This window comes from Aptenodytes patagonicus, chromosome 21, assembly GCF_965638725.1.
Source record: "Aptenodytes patagonicus chromosome 21, bAptPat1.pri.cur, whole genome shotgun sequence".
NCBI classification, from domain to species: Eukaryota; Metazoa; Chordata; class Aves; order Sphenisciformes; family Spheniscidae; genus Aptenodytes; species Aptenodytes patagonicus.
Genome location: NC_134969.1, coordinates 8,274,389 through 8,285,738, shown reverse-complemented (window position 1 = coordinate 8,285,738; position 11,350 = coordinate 8,274,389). Strand labels below are relative to the sequence as shown.

At 42.7% G+C, this 11,350-nt stretch overlaps 1 protein-coding gene across 4 annotated transcripts; it reads right to left on the bottom strand.

Moving 5' to 3' along the window:
• Positions 1-3,480: 3,480 nt before the first annotated feature.
• On the bottom strand, positions 3,481-9,834 carry HTR1D (5-hydroxytryptamine receptor 1D). Of its 4 annotated transcripts, XM_076357447.1 has the most exons (5): positions 9,798-9,834; positions 8,329-8,382; positions 8,080-8,120; positions 6,426-6,646; positions 3,481-6,209 (listed from the first exon to the last, which is right to left on the bottom strand). In XM_076357447.1, the coding sequence occupies exon 5, from the start codon at positions 5,335-5,337 to the stop codon at positions 4,201-4,203; it is 1,137 nt and encodes a 378-aa protein (XP_076213562.1). In that variant the 5' UTR covers positions 5,338-6,209; positions 6,426-6,646; positions 8,080-8,120; positions 8,329-8,382; positions 9,798-9,834; the 3' UTR covers positions 3,481-4,200. The 4 variants fall into 4 exon arrangements, with proteins under 4 accessions (XP_076213562.1, XP_076213561.1, XP_076213563.1 ...); XM_076357446.1 differs by having other exon boundaries at positions 3,481-6,646; XM_076357448.1 differs by having other exon boundaries at positions 3,481-6,623.
• Between the last annotated feature and the right edge of the window lie 1,516 nt (positions 9,835-11,350).

The following is an 11,350-nucleotide window of genomic DNA, read 5'->3' as shown; positions in this document are numbered from 1 at the left end:
CTGACTGGCTGGGTAGCAGCTCTGCTGGAAAGGACCTGGGGGTCTTGGTAGACAGCAAGCTGAACAGGAGCCAGCAGCATGCCCTGGCAGCAAAGAAGGCCATATTAGCAGAAGCATAGCTAATAAATCAAAGGAAGTGATTATCCTGCTCTGCTCAGCCCTTGTTAGACCACATCTAGAATGTTGTGTCTGGTTTTGGGCCTCTTAGTACAAGAAAGACATACCTAAACGAGAGTGAGGTCGACGGATGGATGCCAGAATGGTCAGGAGACTGGAGAACTTGCCCCAGGAACACAGAGGGAGAAGCTGAATGAACCCAGCTTGTTCAGTCTGGAGAAGAGAATGCTGTGAGGGAACCTGACAGCAGCTCTCCCAGGACCTATGAGGAAGTGACTGGTGGGAGACTGAGAGACAATAGGCATAAGTTGGAAAAAGAGAAGTTCGAACTGGATATAAGGAAACTCTTTTTCACCATGAGGACAGTCAAGCACTGGAACAGGTTACCCAGAGAAGCTGTGCATCCTCATCCTTGGAAGGCTGAAGGCTGAAGAAAACCCTGATGTCACAGCTGGCCCTGCTTTAAGCAGGATTTTGGACTAGCGACCTCCAGAGGTCCCTTCCAACTTGAATTACTCCGATTCTATGTATTGCATGTCCCCAGATCTGAGCAAGGACTGACACACTTGCTATCATTGCCTCTATCAATATTTCTAATGAGATGTTGGCATCAGCTGCTCCAAGGCTCTGATTTCAAGGTTAGAACCAGGCATGAGGCCACCTGAAGGACACTGTGCAGGCCAAAATTCAGCATCATTTGGACAACCAAGTAATAGCCTTGCTGCCAAGTTTTTGCAGGAACACTGTGACCCGAGGGCTCACTGCTAGCATGATGTCCTGAAACATGAGGTAGGAAGAGAGTCAGTAGTTCATAAGGGACCTGGCTGAAGGCAAATCCTGCCTTAGGCAGCATGAAGCCATATGGTGGGAAGGCCAGCCTATAGCTCTCAGCAGAGGCTGGTACAAAGCAGGAGGCACCAGCACTATGCTGGACAGGCTGCTGGAGGGGAGGCAGAGAAACCATCTTTGATTCTTTTATTCAAGTCCCTGAGGAACCCAGACCTTCATTCTGGGTTTCGACTGTGACCTTGACTGTTGTTTACTTGGTTTGTCCTTTATCCACTTGCCCTAATTGGGTCTTTTTTTGTTTTCAAGCTGTAAAACAGGTATGTTTGTGCAGTTAAAGCTGTGTGACACTTTCCCTGTACCCTGGGCTCAGGGTGACCCTCAGGTCACAGGGCTGTGCCAGATGAGCACAGTAGACAAAGGGGTCCAGAAAGCACAGGGTGCAGGCAGGATGAACAGCATCAAAAGGGCATCTGGGGAAAAGGAGGGGAACCTTCAGAGATACCCAAACCTTTGCCTGTAGTGCGAAAAAAAAGTCTGCAGAAATCCCATGGCTTCTGGAAGTACACACTCTTCAGGCTGTGGCTGTGTCCCAGGTCAAATTGAAAGGATTCCTGAGGGAACGCGGGGATGTCATATCATGGACACTCTCATACTAGTGCTTATGCTATACAGCTAGAGGAAACTTCCCAGGGTGCTCTTTGTTCTGGGGGTCAGCCACTGCTGGCAGCGCTGCTGGCTCATTTTAAAAGCAGTCTTGCCTTGCTGTGTCAATGTCAAATAGAAGGGCTCCTCCAAATCCTTGTACAGCTGGTAGAGGATGCAAAGAGCTCCAGTGATGTGGACCCAGGGGCATAAAGCCTATCTTTAAACATCAGCTCTTTAAACATGAGCTCAACGGCTGACTGAAACCCTGATGTGGGACACTACTGTCCAGGAAGACCTGTATCACCCAGACCCATGATGAAAAAGATTATTCTAAAATCACATAGACTGTGTCCTCTGGGGAGGAATTGGTTGGTTGTCTGTCTCCTTTAGAAGATGCCAATGTTCTGGAATATGCAGTGTCCTATGTTAAGCTAGGAGACCTTCCCCCAGTCTCCACAAATGGTTCTTTGAGTGACAAGACCCTGCAGGATCCTGGAGTTGTATCTTTTTGAATTCATGTAGTCACATAGGTCCCCTGCTGCAGGCCCAATATGAGACTGTATATCCCATTATTCTAGCAGAGGTGGTTACACCAACCTTTTATGATGCCTACATACCTCAGCTACTACCAGAGCAACACTGGACTGGCGGTGCCATACTATCTGTCCCACAATGGTAGAAGCTGGGAGTGGCCTGGACACAGGGATGGCAGCCCAGAAGGGAGCCTGGAGCTCCAAGTTGTACACTACCTCTTCACACAGGTTATGTCTGTAACAGCAAATTAAATAGTACCAGGGCCTGGCCTCAGGTGTGAGAACTCAGTTGTCTACACTAGTTAATGGTTCATGCCTTCCCCAATATGGCTGTGGCCCGTGTCAGCTCGCATGTCGCCAGACAATGCACAAGCACAGTTCAGGAGTGAGCACAGGTGAGAAAACCACCACTGCCAGTGGGCACTCTGGACACACTCTGGAAATGGACTGTGTGGACATGGCCAGGTAGTGCCACCATCAAAATCTCTTGAGCTGCACTGAGCTAGATCAGCTCACTCTTGGGAGGGGAGAGGAGCTGTGTCCTAAACAGGGCAGCCTTAATTGCCCTCTGTATGTACTGTGAGAAGGAGGACTACAATTCTGTGACCTACACAACTGCTCTGCCTGATTCTGCAGCATGTGGGTGGTCCTGGGGCATTACTTTATGCTCCAGTCCTCAGCAGAAGCACCAGCAACAGGAAGAAGCTGCAAGACTGTGCAGCAAATGCAAAGGAGAGGCTGAAGAGCTGTGGTGGACCTGGGCTGTGGTGGAGTGTGTTGGGATGGCCACAGTAGTGGATGGTGGAGATGAATCTGGGCAGGCTGAGAGATGGAAGGGCAGTCAGAAGGATGATGGGATAACTCTTCCAAAGCAATGCATGCTGCTCATATGCAGTATGGATATGACGATTCTGCTGCAAAATGCCCAGAGACTCTAAAATGTTGAATGAAATTTGGGCTGCACCACTTGGTGTGCTATCCTGCCCGAGACTTCAGCCAAGACCTCCATGTGCCAGCTTCCCACCTGCCAAATGGGGGAAATAGTCCCAGAGACAGAGGAGTGCAGGTTAGAGGGGACCTGCTCCACTCTCCGCAGCCCCAGCAGAGGGTCCTGACATTGTGATCTCTGACAGATGTTTGTTTGGCCAGTTCTTAAAGATTTCCAGAGACAGTGATGTCACATCCACCCCAACAACCTCAATTACTAAGAAAGTTTTCCTTGATATGTCACTTCATTCTCTCCTCTCTAACTCCCCATTTCTTGTCACCAAAGAGTGAACCTTCTGGCTCTTTTTTGAGGTCGCAGTCATTCCACACTGGCACTAACCACATTTTCCTGTTTCAGTTTGAGCATGCAAAAAATTAAATAACAGAAATATAAGATCGAGGTACTTTTCAATAATTTTCATGCTATTTATTTTGTAGTATTTCTGCACTGGCTATTCTATTAATGATAAAATGTGTAAAAATTATTTCAAATAAATTTTCTTCTTTCTACAGTTCACCAAAAGCATAGCTTCAAAGGCAGTATTCGTGAAATATCCACAGAACTTACATACGCGCTATGCCTTCTATGCCCTGCTGCTTATAGTCAGGCTGTGTCACACAACTTCTGAAAAAGTTACAGGTTTTATCAGTTTCAAATGGATAGGATACATGCCATAGAAAATGCAGACATCAGATCCTGTTCTCCAGAAACTTTCTCAGCCTACATAAATTGTTAATAATATACAGCAGAAATACTGACGTCCTGCAAATATGCACACATTTTCCTCCCATCAGGTTACAAAGGCATGGCAGAATTGGATAATATGTGTCATCTCATCATACAAACTCAGCGCTCTGGTTCACACTTCTTCACTTGTTACAAAGCTTACTTCATATGTTGATCTTATATACACAAACGATTACTGCAGAGACCACAGACAAGTTCTGTTACGGAATATAGAATTCCAGACAGAAAGTACCAAACTGGCAAGAAGTTCCCAGTTACATGCACAGCACAGGGTAGCAGCAGAGATGGCAATTACCACTCTGTACCTTAGGAACAGAAGCACAGAAAGTTTCCAGGTAGGCTGGAAGATTGCACAAGGGTCAGTAACAGAACAGGAGAGGCTCAAGACGAACACTTTTTGAAATGTATTAGTTTTTGGAAAGCCTGTTTAAATTCTTCATTAAAAGCTGTATAAATGACTGGATTGATCAACGAGTTTAAGTAACCTAACCATGTAAAAAAGTCCAGTAGGATGGGATGAAACCAACAAGCATCTTGGCAGATTGGTAGGACTAGGGACATGACAAAAAAAGGCAGCCAGCAGAAAATGAAAGCTCCCAGAATAATGCCTAAAGTTTTGGTGGCCTTCCTTTCTCTTGCAGCAGAAATTCTTTTCCTTTCCAGGACACTATCTGCAAGTTTTATTTTAACATGATTGATAAATATTGGGGATCCACCTGAATGGGAATGCCCTTCATGAAGGCTAGCATTAATGGAGCAGAGGGAAGACCCAGCAGAGCCGGTAATCAGGTGTGCAGTAGTAAAACGTTTCCCATATAATGAGGGTGGCTTCAGAATCCTGGATCGAGCTGCTACATAAATTCTACCGTACAGTATCAGGAGGAGCACAGTCGGGATGTAGAAAGCTCCACAAGTGGAATAAATTGTGTAGGAAATTTGATCTGTGTTCACAGTACACTTTGCAATTTCTTCATGAGCTTTCACTTGCCTCCAGAAAAATGGTGGCACAGAAATACTAATAGATATCATCCAGACCACGGCAATCATGAGTGCTGCTCGGCCAGCGGTCCGGCGTTTGGCATATTCCAAAGCATCTGTGATAGCCCAGTATCTGTCCAGTGCAATAACACAGAGGTGTAGGATTGAGGCTGTGCAGCACGTGATGTCTGATGATAACCAGATATCACAAAACACTTGGCCAAAGGCCCATGTGTGGGTGACAGTGTAAGCAATACTGATGGGCATTACTAGGACAGACACTAAGAGATCAGTCACTGCCAGGGAGCCAATGAGGTAATTTGCAGGTGTGTGGAGCTTTCTAGTCAGAAAAATTGTAATAACAACAAAAACATTTGCAAGGATTGTTGCCAAAGTTATAACAGACAGAAGGACTGACAGTGAAACCTTCAGCCCTAATAGTGTCCTTTCATCCAAAGCCAGTGGTGTTTCAGTGAAGTTTAATGACTTATTTGCTGAGCTCTGGAGAGAGAGCTCTGCTGAATGGTTATACTGAGTCATCCTCTGCTCTGATTTCACTTTTCACTTTCCAGTGTAATCTTCCTGGAACGACGAAGAAAGATGCTTACTTTTTTGCTGAAATAGAACTTTTCATTCTAGAGTCCAACACTGAAGAAATATTAATGTGTTGAAAACTTCAGCTTACACAGTAGATGAGGTACTCTCCTAAGATAGATTTTCCATCACATCACATCACATCAATGACATCATTGTTAAAGCAAAATGTTAACATAATCATCCAGACATGATTCTGGTGTATTGCAATACAAGCGGTACTATAAGTGGTGGGAATTTAGGTGTTTTGCATTTTCATCTTGCAGATGACTAAAGCATTCTTTATTATCTTTTATTCACACCTCCTTTCTGAACTAACCTTCTGCAAAGCTGTGTAAATCAATACTGAAGAGTGAGAGGCCGAAAAAGAAACATCTGGGCATGTAATTGATGTCCCTGTGCTTGGGACAAAGCTATCCTCAAGAGTATTTTCCCTTCCTCTCTAATAGCTGAATGTCACGTTTCTGATATTTATAAGGGACACTTCATTAGTAGAGTACCCAAGATATAAAACAATACTGTCTGGATTCATTTTGTAAACATAATTTCTGCCAGATTTGTAAATCAAGACCTCTTTTTAAAAAGTGCAGAGCTCTGTTTTCGTTTATTCCTCCAGACCATTCAGATTTTCTCTTCAACATTCAGTCTTCAAATGCTGAAGTCAGGTGTTGGGTACCAGAATTCAATGTGTTGGTGCTGAAGCTCACAGCATGTTCCAAGTACTGAGATGTTCCTGATCATGCACATAGTGAATGATTGTAATGACTTGTGGAGTGGTGATTCCCTCAAAAGAGGAAGAACAGACTGGTTAAGAGGATCTGGAAAAAGAGAGCAAATGTTTTAGTCCGGAGTGGTGATACAAGAGTTGTGGAAGTTGAGGTATCACAGTATACAGTCTACAGGCTTTCCATACTTTTCTTTAGATTCACTTAGTGTAATCTGAAATCTTTACAAACCTGAAGAAAACATCCTAAGACAGATTTCCTTGAGACCTTTCACTCAGATCCATCCACGAGTACCAGAATGTCACTTACATTATGCCAGCCCAAGCTTTCTTGAAAGAGATCCTGAATATGGGTCATGAACGGCTTTGAAGCACGCTGTGAGGGCTAAGAAGAGAGACGCTGAACTTCTCCAAGAAGATAATCACCAGGCCAGCCTTCTCCCAACCATCGAGAAGAAACACCTCTATCAGTCATAACTGGTACAGTTTCATGCCATCTGACACAGAACTGAAAGTCACTCGGTTAGAAATCTGTGGAGCAAGAGCATCATATATTCTATGTGAAACACTAACACTTTGGTGTCAAACAGCCTCTCTTGAGCTCCTGAATCCTAACATAAGAAACAACACTTTTTGGTTTTGTGTGTTTGATTTTTTAATAAACATCCACCTTCTCTGAGTCAAACTTATTTTTAGAGATGCTTTTTCTTTTGAGATGTATTTTTCCAATAAGGGGACCTAGAAGAGTCTCATATTTCATAATAGACTATTACTTTCTTGATTTTTTTTTCCAGGAAGGCTAACGTCTCTTCCTAATGACCATTTTTGTGACACTGAGCAAAGGTTCAACTTATAAGAATTTTTGAACATAAGAATGGTCATAGTGACCAAAGTCCATCAAATCCAGTCACCTGTCTCCAGCAATGGCCCATACATTCAGTCAACCCTGTTGTCTTTTTCTGACACTTTCCCAACTCTGATACATTCTTTTTGAGACAGAGGGACCAGAACCACAAACAGTGTTGAAGATGTGGATACACTATAGATTTATACTGCAGCATAATGGTATTTTCTGTTCTCTTCTCAATTTCTTTCCTAATAATTCCTGAGATTTGCTTTGCTTTTTTAATCATTACATAGCACTGATCTGACATTTCCACAGTCACAATTAACATAATTCCAAAGCCATGAGCGGTAACATCAGCATTTTTCCCCATTTGCTCACTTTTTGCATCTATCTGTATTGTATTCCTTCTCCCACTTTTTAACTAAGGTTCTTTGCAACTCTGCACAGTCAGTCCTTGTCTTTATTACCCTGAAGAGCTTTGTTTCATCAGCAGATGTCATCACCCCACTATTCATGTACTTTCCAGATCACTTGAGAGTCTCTTGAGAGTGCAAGTAATTATATCAGTTGGACTTCACTCAATCCATATACTCATCAGCTTTTCTTAATTACTTCAACAGATTTGTGAGGCTTTACAAAAGCCATTTTGACTGTTCCCCAAAACACCATATTTACTATTATAATTTCTGCAAACTGGCTAGGTACAGACATCAGGCTTATGGATAAGCAGTTGCCCAGATCTCTTTGGAAACTGGTGTCACAGCAGCTGTCTTGCAGTTGGCAGGTGCAAAGGGAGTTTTAAGTAGAGGCTGAACACCCCCGCTGATACCATTGCACTTTGGATCTTGAGTTGCATCGAACTCTTTAGCTGAGCACTGTCTGATAGTGAAGATTTGTTGTTGTTCACTTTGGCCAGAAATAAAGGTTCCACTTGTAAACATCCTCCAAATTCTCTTTAGCGAACAGGGATGCTAAAGTTAATCTAGTTTCTCTGTGAGAAGTTTCCTTTATCTTCTCTGGTTTTTTTTCCCCATACCTTTACCATCCCTTTAACTCTCTGACTCAGTAATAGCTCACTTCAAAGCTGTCACTTTTAGAGTCTAAGAAATCTCTTTACCTGAACACTGGGCTGATCACACATCCCACGCAGGAGAAAATCTAAACCAAAAACACCAGACAGACTGATTAGCAATATTAAAGACAATGACTGTATTACTTAAAAACTAAAGCCAAGTCCAATCTTAATTTCAGTTACTGAGAAAAGTGATATTAAGCCTTTCCCATATATTGCAAGTATCAGCCATTGTTCAGTGTTAGAACAATTCCAGCAATGTGAAATAAAATGAAGTGCACATCACCCACCCACCTGTACATGAACAAGCCTATTAGTAGTCCTATTGTTTTCAACAGCTGTCAATCACTGTGGAAAAAAAAAATTTGATGTGAAACATGGTATTTTCAGTCAAATGCACTAGTCTAGAGTTCAAATGAATTATTAATCTTCAACATACCAGTAAACAGTACAGCCTGACACTGGGAGAAACCAACTGAAACCAAACAACGCCTCAACAGATACTGAGTTACTGAATTAATTTTTATAAATAAATGATGTTTTCCTGTGATGTGATCACCAAAGGAAAAGAATCAATTTTTTACAAAAATGCTCCAAGTCAGATATTTATCATGTACTCAGAAGAGCGCATTGGCTGCTTCCTGCCCCACAAATAAGGCTATCATGACTGAAAGTAATTTTCAAAAGTAACTCCAGGTCAGGTTTCTAAATTCCGCAACAGACACATCTTGCAGGATTTCTGTTGGGGTCCTCAAAAGCTTAAGTAGCATATATTCTTAAGTTTAATAAAATCATGCACTTGTGCATACAGAAAAAGTCTTTTGATTGTGAGTCTTTCACCAAGAAATATGTATAGCACGTTGAGCAGCTCTTATCCATTCTGATTGGCAGGGCGGCATCTATCAGAGATGTATCAATAATTGTGCAAGGCAGCTAGTCAATATTATTCATTGGTTTCAGATTAAAACAGATTATGAGAGCGCGTGGGCCTGACCGAATTTTTGTTCCCTACTTAGAGCTTTATCCTGGGTGTTCACTGTGCTGACATTAAAATACATTCCCCATGTGCTAAACTGTCACCAGAGGTTATAGACTTATGCAGAGTAATTAGTCAAAATAATCCTTCCATTACAAGCAGTAAGGTGCCACTATGCAGCATAACGTATGGAACTGCAAATATGCAAAATTTAAAAAAACCCCACAGTGTAGTATCCAAACAGAACTGTGATCTAACCTCAGCTGGTTGGAAGCTCTTGGGCTCCGTGAACGAAACTGGCAGGCAGTGCTCTGCTTGGGGATGTGCACAAGGTCAGATAGGATGGTCATAAAAGTTTCTTAAAATCTATAGCCCCTCTGTTGCAATGACTTATGCATCTGCTTAATAATATGACTTCATATACTATAAATACCATTAAATTCAACGGACTACTGAGAACACAAAGTTACATGCTTACATGCGGGTTTAGGAATTGGGGACTCTGAATCTACTTTTAAAAGTTTGTTTGAACGTACTGCTCTGCGATGCCTGTTTTAGAGACTCTGTTACTTAATTTGTGTGAGTTGGTGATCACTACCATTGATATAATTAAAAAATATAATTGATATAATTGATATATATTATATATTATATATAATATAATTGATATAATTAAAAAAAATTAGTAATGGGACTCCAGTTAGAATTAGTATATTAGGATGTAATGAATTTTAGTTACCATTTAGATAAAATGAATGTCTTCCCAATAATTTTTCAATTAAATTACCTTTTACTCAAGAAAAAACCCTGAATAGAGGTAAATGATTTTCCTGTTGAAAAAAAAAAGAAAAAAATTGTTTGTTTAAACTACACACACTGAAGAAAAATAACATTAAATCTCAAGCAGACATTAAATGAAGTCAAGTACAAGGTCATACATATAGTTGCATATCAAGGAAAACCAAACACAACTGCATAGACATACACATCCTGAAACACTGGGAGCCCAGAAGGAGGAAGAGGCCATCCGGCACGTTCAGCTGAGAGCAATCTCCCAGTGGGACGTGTTGCCTAGGCAGGGTTTACATGATCTCCGGAGCATGAGGAGTACTGAGTAGAATCTGATGATGTTATCACCTCTAGACAGTATTATTGTCTTCAGTATGTGCAATTTACAGTCTGGGTAGTTGCAGGCCGTTAGCTCTGGTGCCTGCAGTTACGTTTACAGTGCTGAAGGCATCAGCCTGCGTCATCCCTCTGGCCCCCCACCAGGCAGGACATGGTAGGTTTTTCACCTGCACTTCTCAAGATGGAAATCCTCTCAGATGAGTTGGCTGCATCAGCACTGTCCTTGGCCCATCTCTTCTTGGGCTTCATCTGGTGCCCTTGGCCATGGGCTGTGGGTATTTTTTCAGTTCAAAGTGCCTGAGATAAATTGAAGGTGATGTCACAGCCTACCAGAGTGAGGTTTTCACAGCACAGCACGTGTGATGTACAATGCATAGCTTGGGGCAAACTGCAGGGTTCTGTTGGATGCTTGCAGGCAAGGCTTCTTACAAGAGCAGTCAGGAACAGCACAGAGCAAAGGAGGCCAAACCTGTCCTTGGTTTATCCACACTACCATCCCCAGAGTGGCGTGCAGGTTTGGCAGTCGAGGGAGGATGGGGCAAACTTAGACCCATGCAGTGAGGATGATGAGAAACCAAATTGGTTGAGTCACCATCCCTGGAAGTATTTAAAAGACGTGTAGATGAGGCACTTAGGGACATGGTTTAGTGGGCATGGTGGTGTTGGGTTGACGGTTGGACTCAATGATCTTAGAGGTCTTTTCCAACCTTAATGATTCTATGATTCTATGAAACTGAGGCACAGAGTGACCCTGGAGTGAAGATATCTGACAGTGATGATACAACCACAGCAAGCAGCACAGTCACCAGAGCTTCTTCTGTAGCCAGTGGGGAGAGAACGGCACCTCCTAACTGCAGGACCACCACAGACCAGGACTGCCCTCTGCAACTGACTCTCTCCTTCACCCTAGATGTGATCTGGGCTGACCATGTCCCTCATTTATACGCCTCCAACAGTACTGAAGGTTGCATAGGGGAGGGACCTTTTGGTCAGTTCCTGTGTCCACACATTCAGTGGTTCCTGGGAAAGTCCAGGAGGTAAGGAGATGTGTAATAATGTCTTGATATCCTGGAGAGATTGGAGAGATTCTTTTTCGTTCATCAGAAAGAAGGAAAGATAACTTCATCACAGGGAAGAGTATTTAAATGGAGAGACAATTTTAGACAGTGCAGTGCTATTTAACTTAGCAGACAAAGAGAAAGCTCAGTTCAG

Excerpts from the sequence above, each read along its gene's own strand:
- HTR1D (XM_076357446.1), bottom strand. The coding sequence starts at position 5,337 with ATGACTCAGTATAACCATTCAGCAGAGCTCTCTCTCCAGAGCTCAGCA.